Consider the following 17,372-nt stretch of genomic DNA (forward strand, 5'->3'; position numbering starts at 1 on the left):
CCTACAGACTTAAATGCTCTCCATATCATTCTACTTTGATCCATTCTCTCTAAATGACCAAACCACCTCAACAACCCCTCTTCAGCCCTCTGACTAATACTTTTATTAACTCGACACCTTCTCCTAATTTCCACACTCCGAATTTTCTGCATAATATTTACACCACACATTGCCCATAGACAGGACATCTCCACTGCCTGCAACCGCCTCCTCGCTGCTGCATTCACAACCCAAGCTTCACACCCATATAAGAGTGTTGGTACTACTATACTTTCATACATTACAAAAATAACCTGCACATAAAAGAGAGAAGCTTACGACGACGTTTCGGTCAGACTTGGACCATTGACAAAGTCACGTCGTCGTAAGCTTATCTCTTTTATGTGCGGGTTATTTGTGTATCGTTCCAGTCACGGTATTGTGCCTTTTTTGTTATTCTTTCATACATTCCCTTCTTTGCCTCCATAAATAACGTTTTTTGACTCCACATATACCTCAACGCACCACTCACCTTTTTTCCCTCATCAATTCTATGATTAACCTCATCCTTCATAAATCCATCCGCCGACACGTCAACTCCCAAGTATCTGAAAACATTCACTTCTTCCATACTCCTCCTTCCCAATTTGATATCCAATTTTTCTTTATCTAAATCATTTGATACCCTCATCACCTTACTCTTTTCTATGTTCACTTCCAATTTTCTACCTTTACACACACTCCCAAACTCATCCACTAACCTTTGCAATTTTTCTTTAGAATCTCCCATAAACACAGTATCATCAGCAAAAAGTAACTGTGTCAATTCCCATTTTGTATTTGATTCCCCATAATTTAATCCCACCCCTCTCCTGAACACCCTAGCATTTACTTCTTTTACAACCCCATCTATAAATATATTAAACAACCATGGTGACATTACACATCCCTGTCTAAGACCTACTTTTACCGGGAAGTAGTCTCCCACTCTTCTACACACCCTAACCTGAGCCTCACTTCTAATTTATATTTTTTTTTTATTATCGCACTGGCCTATTCCCACCAAGGCAGGGTGGCCCGAAAAAGAAAAACTTTCACCATCATTCACTCCATCACTGTCTTGCCAGAAGGGTGCTTTACACTACAGTTTTTAAACTGCAACATTAACACCCCTCCTTCAGAGTGCAGGCACTGTACTTCCCATCTCCAGGACTCAAGTCTGGCCTGCCGGTTTCCCTGAACCCCTTCATAAATGTTACTTTGCTCACACTCCAACAGCATGTCAAGTATTAAAAACCATTTGTCTCCATTCACTCCTATCAAACACGCTCACGCATGCCTGCTGGAAGCCCAAGCCCCTCGCACACAAAACCTCCTTTACCCCCTCCCTCCAACCTTTCCTAGGCTGACCCCTACCCCGCCTTCCTTCCACTACAGACTGATACACTCTTGAACTCATTCTGTTTCGCTCCATTCTCTCTACATGTCCGAACCACCTCAACAACACTTCCTCAGCCCTCTGGACAACAGTTTTGGTAATCCCGCACCTCCTCCTAACTTCCAAACTACGAATTCTCTGCATTATATTCACACCACACATTGCCCTCAGACATGACATCTCCACTGCCTCCAGCCTTCTCCTCGCTGCAACATTCATCACCCATGCTTCACACCCATATAAGAGCATTGGTAAAACTCTCATACATTCCCCTCTTTGCCTCCAAGGACAAAGTTCTTTGTCTCCACAGACTCCTAAGTGCACCACTCATCCTTTTCCCCTCATCAATTCTATGATTCACCTCATCTTTCATAGACCCATCCGCTGACACGTCCACTCCCAAATATCTGAATACATTCACCTCCTCCATACTCTCTCCCTCCAATCTGATATCCAATCTTTCATCTCCTTATCTTTTTGTTATCCTCATAACCTTACTCTTTCCTGTATTCACTTTTAATTTTCTTCTTTTGCATACCCTACCAAATTCATCTACCAATCTCTGCAACTTCTCTTCAGAATCTCCAAAGAGCACAGTGTCATCAGCAAAGAGCAACTGTGACAACTCCCACTTTGTGTGTGATTCTTTATCTTTTAACTCCACACCTCTTGCCAAGACCCTCGCATTTACTTCTCTTACAACCCCATCTATAAATATATTAAACAACCACGGTGACATCACACATCCTTGTCTAAGGCCTACTTTTACTGGGAAATAATTTCCCTCTTTCCTACATACTCTAACTTGAGCCTCATTATCCTCATAAAAACTCTTTACAGCATTTAGTAACTTACCATCTATTCCATATACTGTACCTACTTGCAACATCTGCCACATTGCTCCTCTATCTACTCTATCATATGCCTTTTCTAAATCCATAAATGCAATAAAAACTTCCCTACCTTTATCTAAATACTGTTCATATATATGCTTCAATATAAAGACTTGATCTACACATCCCCTACCCACTCTGAAACCTCCTTGCTCATCCGCAATCCTACATTCTGTCTTACCTCTAATTCTTTCAATAATAACCCTACCGTACACTTTTCCTGGTATACTCAGTAAACTTATTCCTCTATAATTTTTAAGATCTCTTTTGTCCCCCTTCCCTTTATGTAAAGGGACTATACATGCTCTCCGCCAATCCCTAGTTACCTTCCCCTCTTTCATACATTTATTAAACAAAAGTACCAACCACTCCAACATGTAACAGTCAATAGAAATGCTATTTTTGTATGAGCTAGGCACAGTTTTCTATGCCATAGATAAGGAGAGAGAAAAAAAAATGCTAGTTTTGATATACGGTAGACAAAACGAATGAAGTGAAGATAAGAGTTTGAGTAACGAGTAATCCACAATGTGACATGGTGAGAAGAGTATCAAATCTACTCAAGCATATCAAAATCCACACAAGTATGTCAAATCCACACTAAGTATGTGGCTGGAGCAGGAAAAAAAAAATAAGGACCCCAATGGAAATAAGTCACTCTGTCTGACTTTTTTGGGTTATCCTAGGTTCTCTACACATATGCTGCTATGTATGATAATCTATGTAACTGTATTTGTGTATACCTGAATAAACTTACTTACCCCACTTAACCCTTTTAGAGTTCAGACCCCCAATCTGAAATTTGTTTTTAGGGTAAAATCCCTCCCGCCCCCACACAAAAACAATTCCTACGATAATCTTTTTCTGAAGGTAATCACACCAAAAATATGAAATCTGATGAAAAAACTTAGGGAATTGTGCTTTTGCCAATTTAGCAGTTTCAACGATATTTATACACTGGCCATTTCACCCACTTTAAGTCCTATTTTGGGCCAATTCCACTGTTTCATTTGTCAAACCCTTAGCTATTTTGCTAGTAAGCCTTCCATTCTATCAACTGAGTACTATAAGAAACTGCTCTTTTAACTATTTCAACTACTCAAAGTGATCAGAAATTGGCAATTTGGCCAATTTCACAAAATTAAAAAAATCCCAATTTAAAAATAGGGAATAAACAATGAAGACTGTCCTGAAACTCAAACATTTCCTCTGTTCATAAGTTTGTCCTCAGGCCTCTCCTATATTATACTTGCTTTCCATTTTGAATTTTTATTCACACAAAAATACAAGATTTACTGTTTTGAAGAATGCCGCATTAATGTAATAATTGTACAAATAATGTCAACACATTTGTGAACACGTATTAGACTGACCAGTTGGATGCATATCTGCGTCCTCTGGAATATCGGCAAAAATCAAATATATTTGCTATACCGAGGTCATTTTCAAGCTACTTCCATTCTTGAAACCAATCAAAATCAAATTTATCTCTGGAATATATCTTCCGTTCTATCAAATGATACCAAGAAACCAAGACTACAACCACAAAAACCATCTGAAAATAAACTGCAAGTTTGCTATTTTAAACCAAACAGAGTGGTACCTTAACTTACGAGCTTAATTTGCTCCATGACCCAACTCGTAACTCAATTTGCTAGTATATCAAATCAATTTTCCACACTGAAATTAACTGAAATACAGTGGACCCTCGACCAACGATGGCATCATCTAACGTTAAATCCGATTAGCGATACATTTTAACGCTAACATTTTGCCTCGACTAACACTAAAAAAACTCGACTAACGATATTCATTCTCGGGTACCAATTAATATCGTTAGTCGAGGGTCCACTGTACCATTAATTCGTACCAGCTCCCAAAAAGCCACCCAAATTTTTTTGTTAAGGGTTTTTAAATAAGAAAAATGCATTTGTAAATAAGAAATGATTTTTGCCTTTTTCATCAGGTCCCAGCAATGTTTTAGAAATGCTGAAGTGTATATGAAACTCCTTGAAGCACGGTGTAAGATGAGTGTCACTCCACTGCCAGTGGAGTGACACTCGTGGAGTGACATTTGATGATCGTGCACTGCCTTGGCTTTATTTTTCACTGTTATAAATAAACATGTCTGTCTATCTGTTTGTTTCTGTTTCTATCTATTTGTCTGTCTGTTTATCTCTGTCTCTATTGCTTTGTCTGCCTGTGTTTGTCTTCCTGACTCTACTTGTTTCTCTGTCTCAGAGAGATGGCCGCTCATGAACCAATAGGTATTACACACGATGCAGAGTCGGTCACATCTGATTCCTGAACAAGTGAAAATGTGTATTACATGCCAGTCATGCTTATTATGCCTTATATCTACCAGTACAGTATAGCACTTTGTATGGATTTTTTTGGGTTATCCTAGGTAATTTACACTATGTATAACTGTACATGTATTTATGTGTACCTGTGGGATAGAGACAGATACAGAGATAGATACAGACAGACAAAAGGAGATAGAATTACAGAGGCATACTGTAATTCATGCAACCCCGTTTTCTTTGGTATATGCTTAGTAAATATACGGTTTTCCTCTACAGTCGCTTTGTGTTCTCTCTACAGCACTAAAAAATTTATACAGGATTATATTTTACATGGAAATTTTGCTGAATTTACGTTAATATTTATGTTAAAAAATCATTAAATTATATTTTTCTTAATATTTAGTGTTAAAATGCATAAAAAAATTATATAGTGCCACAAAAAACAAAAGTCCTTGAATTTGAGGGGATTTCCACAAACAATTATTAGTTAGGTTCTAAAGAAAAATCTGTGAATTACTGGAGTCGTGAATTCATGGGAGTCCACGGTACACACAGATTTTTTTTATCCATGCACTGCTTGTGACACAATACAGTGGACCCCCGGCTTACGATATTATTTCATTCCAGAAGTATGTTCAGGTGCCATTACTGAACGAATTTGGTCCCATAAGGAATATTGTGAATTAGATTAGTCCATTTCAGACCCCCAAACATACACGTACAAGTGAATTTACATAAATACAATTACATAATTGGTCGCATTGGGAGCTGATCATAAAGCGGGGGTCCACTGTATTTTTTATATGGTGTACACTCATTGCACAGACCCATTCTCTCAGATCTAAGTCCATATTTACAGGAAGGGACCCTGACCTCAAAGCCATAGTACTACAGCACAGACCTCGAAAGGGTTAAGAAAAAATTATGTAGAAATCATTTATTTTTAGCTGAACATAGTCTTCTTTTTCGGTATCTAAACTTCACTACAATAGAGATATTGTACAAAGCCACATGAACTACAATGTTTGGGTGTTAAAACTATCATTATTGGAGAATTAAAAATTAAAAATGTTGTTTGGCTTTTTTATAGCTGTCAGAATGCAGCCCTCTTTTTCCTATACATTCTTCACATCACATGTCGTAATATCATGAGTAGTGCTGATTTAAAGGAACATAACCAACACAAATTATGGAAGTCTACTTTATGGTATCTACATTATCTCTAAGTCTTCTATTGCAGCTTGTTTCTTGAAAATGTTGTTTCAGATTTGCATATTTCTGTTCTTAACATCTAATTGTTACTGATGGCATTTTGTCTTCCTCAAAGTCGTATTCAATAATATTTAATAATGTTTCCAAGAACAAACCTGTAATTGTTTTACATGATGGTAGGATTGCTGGTATATTTTTTCTGTCTCATAGACATGCAAGGTTTCAGGTAAGTCTTGCTACTTCTACTTACACTTAGGACACACTGCACATGCATGTACAAGCATATAAATACACACTCCTCTGGGTTTTCTTCTATTTCCTTACTAGTTCTTGTTCTTGTTTATTTCCTATTATCTCGATGGGGAAGTGGAATAGAATTCTTCCTCCGTAAGCGAAGCGTGTCGTAAGAGGCAATTAGCCCTGTCAGGGTTGGTACCGTACTAGTATGGTTTGCTCGCCAGGGTTGGTGCCGTACTAGTATGCATAAATTCTAGCACCTTAAAATCTAGTGAGAGAAAGCTGGTAGGCCTACATATGAAAGAATGGGTCTATGTAGTCAGTGTGCACGGTATAAAAAAATCCTGCAGCACATAGTGCATAATGAGAAAAAAAAAAAACTCCGACCGTGTTTTTGGTTAAAAACAGCGACTTTGCAGAGTATTTTCGTATGCTATTTATGGTTGTATTCTAGTTTTCCTGGTCTCATTTTATAGAATGGAAGACATATTATGGAAATTGAGATGATTTTGATTGGTTTCACAATGAAAAGTATCTGGAAATTGAGCTCAAAGTAGCAGAAATGTTCAATTTTTGCCAAAGTTCTAAGGTAAACAAATCATGCCACGCGTTCAATACACATCAACTGGTGAGTGTAATATTTTTTCACAAGTGCCCTGATATTACTTATACCATTTCTATGCCATTTCTACACGAATGCAGTAGTCTGCATAACATATATCTTCTATTTTTTTGTGAGAATAAAAATTCAAAGCGGAAAGCAAAAGAAATGTAACAGAGGCCTGAGGACAAGAGTAATAAACAGAGGAAATGTTATTTTAGTGCCAGAAATGTCTGTCTTGTTTATTCTGGACTCTATTTGGAAATTGGCATCTTCTGAAATTTGTGTGAAATTGGCAAAATTGCCAATTTCTGACCACCTTAATGGATAGTGGAAATTGGTAAATGGGTGGATTTCTTGTACTCATTCGATAGAAAAAATGGAGTTCTAGCGAAATAGGTATGATTTTTGTTGACTGGTACACTGGAATTGGCCGAAAATAGGGCTCAAAGTGGGCGAAATCGCCAATGCGTAAACATCGTCAAGACCGCTAACTTCGCGAGAGCATAACTCCGTAAGTTTTCCATCAAATTTCATACTTTTGGTATCATTATGATTGGGAAAAGATTCTTTATCATTTGGGAAAAGATTCTCTATCATCTCTTTTTTTTAAAAAATTTCCAACCCTGAGAACAAGTTTAGGAGAGGCCCTGCCGACCCTGAAAGGGTTAGAATGCCGGGAGCAAGGGGCTAGTAACCCCCTTCTCCTGCATACATTACTAAATTTAACCAGAGAAACTTTTGTTTTTCTTTTTGGGTCACCCTGCCTCAATGGGATATGGCCAGTTTGATGAAAAAAAAAATTGCAACAACATTATCATTCTTTCCATGAGGCTCTAGATAATTTCTTTACCTTTTGTAGTGAATATTAGGTTTAATGTTGATGGTGTACTGCTTTTTTATTCTTATCACTTCTTATATGAGGTGGTGCATGAAGGAACTGGCACACCATTTGTTACATACTATTTGTTTAGGTCTCGTAGAAAAGCCAGTCTATTTCTTTATATCTGATATCCACTATTACAATGATTTTTACTTTCACTACAATCGCCTTTCCATAATAGTGTTCCAAGCATGTCACACAGTCCCTCAGTTATCATGGCAAATTCTTCTCTCCCATGTGTTAGTTATTAAAAGCTAAAATGTATTCATTTACAAAAAAAAATTCTCATATATTTCACATCTCTACATGAATTCTGACATTATGAATGAGTGGGATTTTAAATTCCATACTTTGAAGTAATTCCTTCTAAAAAAAAAATACTAGGTCTCCTCCTTTCTCTGAGCTAAACTGAGTAATTATACCTCAAATGCTGCCACATTTAGAAAGTGATTTTCAAATTTTGTTTTAGAGAAAGTGAAGTTAATTCTTCTTATAATTTTCTTAATTCCTAATTCTTTTTACAATGTTCCTAAATGGCTTGCTTGTCTCCATGCAAGCAATTTAAGAATGAGTTTTTCTCCACAGGTCCCTCCTCCTGTCTATTGTGTGTATGTGCACACATACGCAAGTGCGTATGTGATCAAGAATTCGTTCAGTACATGTCTGTACTTATATGTGCTTAAACCAACATCTCAGTGAGATACATGTAAACATTTGCCATACTGAAACTTAGTACATTTTAAAACAATCAACAAACAAAAAAAAAAAAAACTGCATGAAAGCCCTTCACGGTTAAATGAAGTGACCAAAGTCTTCAAGCAAAACCCCATTGAGCAAACAATAATATGTAGCATTTATTTAATTAGTATTGTAGTAAACTGACATGCAATTTAATATCTGCTAAATAAAGGTCTAAGTCTTCGTGGTCTCGATGCTTTTTATGTTGTCAGATTTGCTGTATGTTAAAGAAAAAAAATGCACTAATTACAAAATACTGAACTAGCACATGATCATCAATTTCAAAATAAAATGCTAAACTACTATGCACATACCTGTGAAGCTTGAGTGAACACAGTAGCAGGCAAGCTGATAACACCATACCTGTAAAGCTTGAGTGAACACAATAACAGGCAAACTGATAACATCATACCTGTGAAGCCTAAGTGAACACAGTAGCAGATAAGTGGATAACACCATACCTGTGAAGCTTGAGTGAAAACAGTAGCAGATAAGTGGATAACATCATACCTGTGAAGCTTGAGTGAAAACAGTAGCAGGCAAGCTGATAACACCATACCTGTGAAGCTTGAGTGAACACAGTAGCAGGTAAGTGGATAACACCATACCTGTGAAGCTTGAGTGAAAACAGTAGCAGGCAAGCTGATAACACCATACCTGTGAAGCTTGAGTGAACACAGTTGCAGGTAAGCTGATAAATAACACCATGCCTGTGAAGCTTGAGTGAACACAGTTGCAGGCAACCTGATATACAACACCATACCTGTGAAGCTTGAGTGAACACAGTTGTAGGAAAGCTGATAAATAACACCATACCAGTGAAGCTTGAGTGAACATAGTTGCAGGCAACCTGATATACAACACCATACCTGTGAAGCTTGAGTGAACACAGTTGTAGGAAAGCTGATAAATAACACCATACCAGTGAAGCTTGAGTGAACATAGTTGCAGGCAAGCTGATAAATAACACCATACCTGAGAAGCTTGAGTGAACACAGTAGCAAGCAAGCTCACAGCATCATTCTTGTGAAGCTTGAAAAAAAAAAAAAGGCAGGCAAGCTGAGTGCACTGCACTCGTGAGGCTTGAATGAACATAGTAACAAGCAAGAAGGCAGCACCCACTATCATATTTGTGAAGCTTGAGTGAACACAGTAGCAGATAAGAGAACAGCAACCACCACCATACTAATGAGGCTTAAATGAACACAGCAGCAGGCAAGAGAACATCATACTTATGAAGGACGAGTGAACACATTAAAAGGCAAGCTGATAACACCATACTTATTAATTTCGAGAGAACAGAGTAGTAGACAAAAAGACTGTACTTGAGATCAATAGGGGTACTTACCATCTCTGTCTCATGGAAGATGATGTTGTCAGTGGACTCTTGGGTAGTGTTAAGACTGTGAACTGGAGTAGTGGGACACCCTGTAAAGTTGATCAATTGTTAATTATTTCATTTATGTCTGTTCATAATTACTTGGCAATTCTAAGATCAATTGTTTTGATGACAAATTCAATATGCTTTCACATTTTATATGTTGTACTGTATATTACCAGTTTTAATTTGAGCTGTTTTACAAAATAAATATGTCCAGGATAATATCCTCCCATCTTACGAATGCAGTGACCCCAAAAATTATGAAAAAAATGATCAAATAACAAAAACGTATTTATCATCACGCTGTTGTTATTGTTGGGTTGAAGGGTTGCTGTGGTCCTGCAAGGACCTAATTCCTATGAACAGCCAACAAACTTGGCAATATCCAAACACCATCAATAACACAATGTATCCATTCACCAGAGGAACACTTAAATATTAATTCCAACAAGTAACTGCAGTAACTTCATTATATTCATGGGGGGAGTGCTAAACCCATAGGTTTAATCCAAGGAAGGGGAGGCCAGGTCCAATTCCTTAGATTAAGAGCCAGAGAGGCCAGGTCCAATTCCTTAGATTAAGAGCCACTCACCAGCATCAAGGAACTTCCCTTAAGGGGTGCTGCAACAAGAGACATCACTGAACCAATACAACTAGTCACTTCACATCCCAACTTGTGCAGTCATCAGGAGGACAGAACACTTGTAAATAAACTGCATGTATCCTGAAGACTACAACTACCAGAATGCTTGTGTACTGTACTGTAGAACTATTTAATTATTGTTACTATGTAATATTAATTAAATGAAAAATACTGTATCATTTTCCTCACATTTTCAATGACGACAGAAGGACTGGGAGGAAAAGAGAGTAGGAAAAGAGGAAGTAGCTGTTTATAAACATTAGCTGTCAGAGGAATACCACTCTCATACATCCATGTTTATCACAAAATATAACTCTAACAGCCAAATTATGCACAATGTATATACAGCAGATAATTTACCGTACGTACAAATGTAGGCAATTTTTTTGAAATGTAACCCCATGTTGAGTAAGAAATTATGTAAAATATGTATTTGAGTAAACAGTAAAAAAAAAAAAAAAAAAAAAGTTTAATGGACAGCTGAGTGAGCAGTTACGTGGACAGTCAGGTAGGCGGTTGAGTGACTGGATAGTTAGCGTGTGTGTGTGGGTCTTAACCCTTAAACTGTCCAAACGTAGATCTACGTTTATATGTGTAGCGCTAAGAACGGAGATCTACGTTTTTTTTTTTACATTGTTTCTTATGGAGAAAATTAAGGTCGGAGCGCCACGTGCACAAACGTAAATTTACGTCTGGACAGTTTAAGGGTAAAATAGAGGGTTTTTTATCTGGTAGTTTTCTGATTTTATCAGTTTGTTACCTTCTCATCTATAATTCTGAATGCACAAATGACCCGCACATCGAAGAATGAAACTACGATGACATTTTGGTCCAACCTGGACCATTAACTAGGTAATGGTCAGACTGAAACATTGTTATAGTTTCACTTTCCTATGTGTGAGTTATTTGTGTATTGTTCCAGTCACAGTATTGTGTCTTTTTATTCATTACAATTTTTAATGAATAACTACAATCCTGTCTAAGGGCAATGTGTGGTGTAAATATTATGCAGAAAATTCGGAGTGTGGAAATTAGGAAAAGGTGTGGAGTTAATAAAAGTATTAGTCAGAGGGCAGAAGAGGGGTTGTTGAGGTGGTTTGGTCATTTAGAGAGAATGGATCAAAGTAGAATGACATGGAAAGCATATAAATCTATAGGGGAAGGAAGGCGAGGTAGGTGTCATCCTCGAAAGGGTTGGAGAGAGGGGGTAAAGGAGGTTTTGTGGGCAAGGGGCTTGGACTTCCAGCAAGTGTGCGTGAGCGTGTTAGATAGGAGTGAATGGAGACGAATGGTACTTGGGACCTGACGATCTGTTGGAGTGTGAGCAGGGTAATATTTAGCGAAGGGATTCAGGGAAACCGGTTATTTTCATATAGTCGGACTTGAGTCCTGGAAATGGGAAGTACAATGCCTGCACTTTAAAGGAGGGGTTTGGGATATTGGCAGTTTGGAGGGATATGTTGTGTATCTTTATACGTATATGCTTCTAAACTGTTGTATTCTGAGCACCTCTGCAAAAACAGTGATTATGTGTGAGTGTGGTGAAAGTGTTGAATGATGAAAGCATTTTCTTTTTGGGGATTTTCTTTCTTTTTTGGGTCACCCTGCCTTGGTGGGAGATGGCCAACTTGTTGAAAAAAAAAAAAAAAACTACAATTCTGTATCAAAATAGACAAAGTGAGTAAAACCTTGATTTAGCAGACCTTGAATTAATATATTTTAAGATATACAGTGGAACCTCAAAAATCGAACTGCTCCCAACACGACCAATTATGTAAGTGTATTTTTGTAAGTGCTTTTATACGTGTATTTTTGAGGGTCTGAAATGGACTAATCTAATTTACATTATTCCTGATGGGAATAAATTCATTCGGTAAAGGCACTCGAACAACCTTCTGGACCGAAGAAAGTTCGATATTTGAGGTTCCACTGTATATACATTTCAGTTTTAATGAATTTCAGATTTAATGCACAAAACCTGGACAATGGACAAAGTCCATGAATTGAGGTTGGCATATCAACATGTAATACATATTGTACATATACAGTGGTACCTCAAGTTATGAACTTAATTCGTTCCAGAAGGCTGTTTGAGTGCCAATACCAAATGAATTTGTTCCTATAAGGAATAATGTAAATTAGATTAGTCTGATTCAGACCCCCCAAAAATACACTTACAAAAATACACTTACATAATTGCTCGAGTTGGGAGCTGTTTGAAATTCGAGATACCACTGTAATTGGTTTTTGCCAGTTTAGTGAATAACTGTTAAGGTAAGTGTAGGGGTAGGGGTAAGTGTAGGGATAGTTAGGTAAGTTTATGGGTAGCAACTGTCATTGCCTGTCAACTGGTTGTAATAACCCACATTTTTTTTTTTTAAATTTTACCATTCTTCAATACTAAAGGATAAGTTTGATACTAATTTGTAACAATGAATGAACCGAAGGAGGGTGCTAGTCTGCCTTACACTACCTACACAATGAGCATAGGTAAGGCACTTGTGCAGCCTTCACCTCACCCCTTCCCCCCCCCCCACACACACACACTTGCTCAGAGGTCAGTTGGTGTTTTACCATCAGCCATGGAAAGACATGGGCTGTGTTGCTTTGTCTCCACCCTCTTACATGCACAGCCTCATGCACAGCCTCATGCACAATCCTCCTCTTGCAAGGTCTATTTTTTTGACTTTTATAATATCTGAGCATTGTCCTGTGTCTGCAGCCTATGTTTGTGTGGACTGTTTACTGAGTTTTGGTGGTGTATACATTGTAATACATGTTGCTTAGGCTTGTGCAGTAATGTCCAGTGTAGACTCACTTGTTTTAACTACAATGTTGACTGCCTCTGGAAGCAGCATTGCCACTCGGTAATTCAGAGTCCCCATAATGCACCACACATATACACTTAGTTTATACACTGCCTTGTGTGGATTTTATCTGGTGTAGACTCAGTCTCAGGAAAGGTTTACTTCTGCATACTTAGTACAGTGGACCCCCGCCTTATGATGGCATCGCGTTACGTTAAATCCACCATACGATACATTTTAACACAAAAATTTTGCCTCGCCTCACGTTAAAAAACTCGCCTTACGTGATTCGTCCAGGACGCGTCCTACATGTGGCCTCAGCGCCAGTGTTTACAAGCCAGCCAGTGCGGTCGCATCTACACATACATTCAGTACATTTCACATTATTCCAGTGTTTTTAGTGCTTATAACTGCAAAATAAGTCACCATGGACCCAAAGAAAGCTTCTAGTGCCATCCCTGTGGTAAAAAGGGTGAGAATTAGTATGGAATTGAAAAAAGAGATTAAGGAAATGTGTGCAAAGTGGGTTGAACTGCAAACCTTTATGGATAAATATCACCCTCACACAGCTATTGCAAGCCGTGCTGGTGACTATTACAATGACAATGTTGTGAACCACTTCAGACAAATCATAAAGGAACGAGAGGTACAGAGCTCTATGGACAGGTATGTTGTGCGACAGAGGTCCAGTGACTCTCAAGCTGGTCCTAGGGGCATTAAAAGAAAAAGGGAAGTAACCCCAGAAAAGGACTTGATACCTCAAGTCCTAATGGAAGGGGATTCCCCTTCTAAACAATAACAACTTCCACCATCTCCCCTCCTCCCATCCCATCAATCATCACCAGATCTTTAATAAACGTAAGTGTCATGTATTCTATTCTTAGTAGAGTATTAACTGTGCATGTCTTCTTCAGTTTGTATTAAAATTAACATTTCATGTGGTAAATTTTTTTTTTTCATACTTTGGGGTGTCTTGCACGAATTAATTTGATTTCCATTATTTCTTATGGGGAAAATTAATTCGCCTTACGATAATTTCGGCATACGATGAGCTCTCAGGAACGGATTAATATCGTAAGGCAGGGGTCCACTGTATTAAGTAAACTTAGCATTTGCCCAGTTTTGTGGATTCAGCACATGCTAAGAAAGAATGGACTGTCTGTCTTTTTGGTGTCTACTCCCTGTATTCTGTGGTTTTTGTTCTTTGACTATATGACATCCGCATACACATGCATCACTTGGGTTCTTGTGCTAGCGAGTTACACACCTTGATATTTATGCAAAGCTTAAGAGTTTGTGATTTATCAGACTTAACCAAATATCACCCATTTCTGCACAAACACAGTATCAAGTAGAAATAAATCTTTGATTTTGTGGGTCAATTAAGTTACATTTAGCATACAGGTTGATGAATTTGTAGTCAGGTATTACTTTAATTATGTCCATAGTGTGACTACTATTTCTCAGACAGATTCTAAATATATTGAAAAAAGATATTTTTATTTAGTAAACATATGTGCATAATGTACAGTGTCTGCACTCTAAAGGAGGGGTTTGGGATGCGTATTTGCTGTTTAGATTATTATTATTATAATCAAAAAGAAGCGCTAAGCCACAAGTGCTATGCAGCGCTGCAGGGTAGGGAAGGAAGCGAGAGTATTGGGCGGTAGAAGGGGGGAGGGATGATCAGTAGGTTACAGAAAACAGCGGGACAGGGGATAGTGCAGGGGTAGAGGGCAGCAAGAGATTGAGGTAGAAAGGGCTGAAGGTATCATCAGAGTTTGTGAAGTAAGTCAGTTGTTGTCAGAAAGTCAATGAGAGAGTCAGGATGAAAGGTGGGTCTATCAGCGAGAAGGGAAGTTAAGAGAGAGCAGCGGAGCGAAATCGACGTTGGAGGTATATTCTGCGTACTCGTTGATGAAGTGGGCAGTCTAATAGAATGTGGCTAACCGATAATGGAACCTGACAATTCTCACAGAGAGGAGCAGGGCACCTCTCCATGAGATAACCATGAGTAAGACGAGAATGAGCAATGCGAAGACGGGAGAGAGTACTCTTCCAACCTCGACACTGGTGACAAGAAGACGGCCAGTAACCTATACTCTGTTTAATAGATTGAAGTTTGTTACCGAGCAGAGTAGACCAACGTTGTTGCCAACGGGTGTGAAGGTGGGTAGCTATTGCAGCAAAATAGTTCGTAAATGGAACACCTCTATATGAAACTGGTAGGTCATGTACTGCTGACCGCACAGCAGTGTCTGCCTGTTCATTGCCCTGTACGTCAACATGACCAGGGACCCAACAAAAAACTATCTTTATGCCTGGAAGAGATGCGGTGTAGCCAAAGTTGGATACGGAGGACTAAGGGGTGAGGTGTATCAAATTTCTGTATAGCCTGTAAAGCACTAAGGGAGTCTGAGACAACCACAAATGATGACACAGGCATAGATGCAATACGGATAAGTGCTGCAAGAATGGCATACAATTCAGCAGTAAAGATACTAGCCCAAGATAGTAAATGCCCTCGTACGACGCTGTCCGGAAACACTGCTGCAAATCCTACGCCGTCAGAAGACTCAGAGCCATCTGTGTACACTGCAATGGCATGAGAATGAGAGTGGAAGTGGTCAAGAAAAAAAGAGCGAGAAGCTACCGTAGACAGTTGGGCTTTCGAGCAAGGGAGTGAGAAAGAACAGACTCGAACAGCTGGAACTTCCCAGGGGGCTAGGGAAAAGGGAGATGCTACATGAACATAGAGAGGTGGTAATTGAAGAGAAGACAAGAGCGAATGTAGGCGAAGAGAGAAGGGATGGAGCAAACAGGGGCGGCGAACAAATAAAGAATGTCTACTAATATCGGTGACCATTCTATAAATGGAAGGATTGCGGAGATCATGAGAGCGTACATAGTAGCGAAGGCAATGGGCATCACGGCGATCGGATAAGGATGGAACGTTCGCTTCTGCATAGAGGCTCTCAACAGGGGAAAAGCGAAAAGCACCAAGGCATAAACGTAATCCTTGGTGATGAATGGGGTTAAGGCTAGAGAGAGTAGCAGGAGAGGCTGCTGAATAGATCTGGTCACCATAATCAAGTTTCGATAAAATGAGGGCGGAATGTAGGCGAAGGAGAGTTCGACGATCAGCTCCCCATGAAAGATGAGCAAGGGTTTTAAGAAGGTTCAGCCGGCTGTGACAAGTTGCCTTCAGAGAGGTAATGTGAGGTTTCCAGGATAACCTACAGTCAAAGAGGAGGCCTAGAAACCTGACTGTATCACGTTCAGGGATACGGGAGCCAAAGAGGTACAAAGGATGATCGGAGATGACAGAGCGTCTAGTGAAAGTAATTTGGTGAGTTTTGGTACTGGAAAATTTAAACCCATGTGTGGTGGCCCAATTGGAAACACGGTCGACCGCATGCTGGAGAGAAACTGTAATGAGGTGACAGTCAGCGCCTGCACATGCAATAGCAAAGTCATCAACACAGAGTGATGACCAAATATTGGATGGAAGACTAGAGGCCAAATCATTTATAGAAAGGAGAAAAAGTGTTGTGCTCAGAACACATCCCTGGGGGACACCTTCAGCTTGGATGAAGTCCGGGGAGAGCACATCATTAACCCGAACATGGAAATGTCTGTCAGTTAAAAAGTTCTTAAGGAAGGATGGTAGACTGCCTTGAAGGCCTAAGGAGTGGGCTTGGGCCAAAATATTATACCTCCAAGTTGTGTCATATGCCTTCTCAAGGTCAAAAAATATGGCAATAACCGAGTGGTTATTCGCAAAGGCATTACGAACATATGTATCCAAGTGTAGTAAGGGGTCTATTGTAGAACGGCCTTTACGAAAGCCATATTGACAAGTGGAGAGACTGTTGTGTGTGTCTAAATACCACACTAAATGTCTATTTACCAGGCGTTCCATCACTTTGCAAACTGCACTGGTAAGAGCAATGGGATGATAGTGGGAGGCTTCATGTCCCGTAGTACCTGGTTTGCGGAAAGGGAAAACAATGGCAGATTTCCACAGCTGTGGAAGAACTCCCTGTGACCAAATAAGATTGAAAAGGCGTAATAGGACTGCAAGAGTTGACTGATGTAAATGTTGTAGCATACGAATATGAATGTCTTCGGGCCCAGCTGCCAATGATCAGCAAGCTGAGAGTGTTGCCTCCAGTTCCTGAAGTGTAAAAGGCACATTATACAGTGGACCCCCGGTTAACGATATTTTTTCATTCCAGAAGTATGTTCAGGTGC

The 17,372-nt window shown here is 39.1% G+C and overlaps 1 protein-coding gene across 34 annotated transcripts in view; it reads right to left on the reverse strand.

Moving 5' to 3' along the window:
• The window catches only part of LOC128701616 (phosphatidylinositol 4-phosphate 5-kinase type-1 alpha), a 573,763-nt gene that overhangs the window by 136,513 nt on the left and 419,878 nt on the right, over positions 1-17,372 (reverse strand). For all 34 annotated transcript variants that reach the window (XR_011394183.1, XR_011394184.1, XR_011394182.1 and 31 more), the window contains one exon: positions 9,636-9,715. Coding sequence is in view for 29 of the 34 variants with exons in the window: in XM_070101702.1 (XP_069957803.1) it covers positions 9,636-9,715 (80 nt within the window). In the remaining 5 variants the exon portion in view is untranslated. The remainder of the gene's footprint in view (positions 1-9,635; positions 9,716-17,372) is intronic.

Source organism: Cherax quadricarinatus, chromosome 78 (assembly GCF_038502225.1).
Source record: "Cherax quadricarinatus isolate ZL_2023a chromosome 78, ASM3850222v1, whole genome shotgun sequence".
Classification (NCBI taxonomy): Eukaryota; Metazoa; Arthropoda; class Malacostraca; order Decapoda; family Parastacidae; genus Cherax; species Cherax quadricarinatus.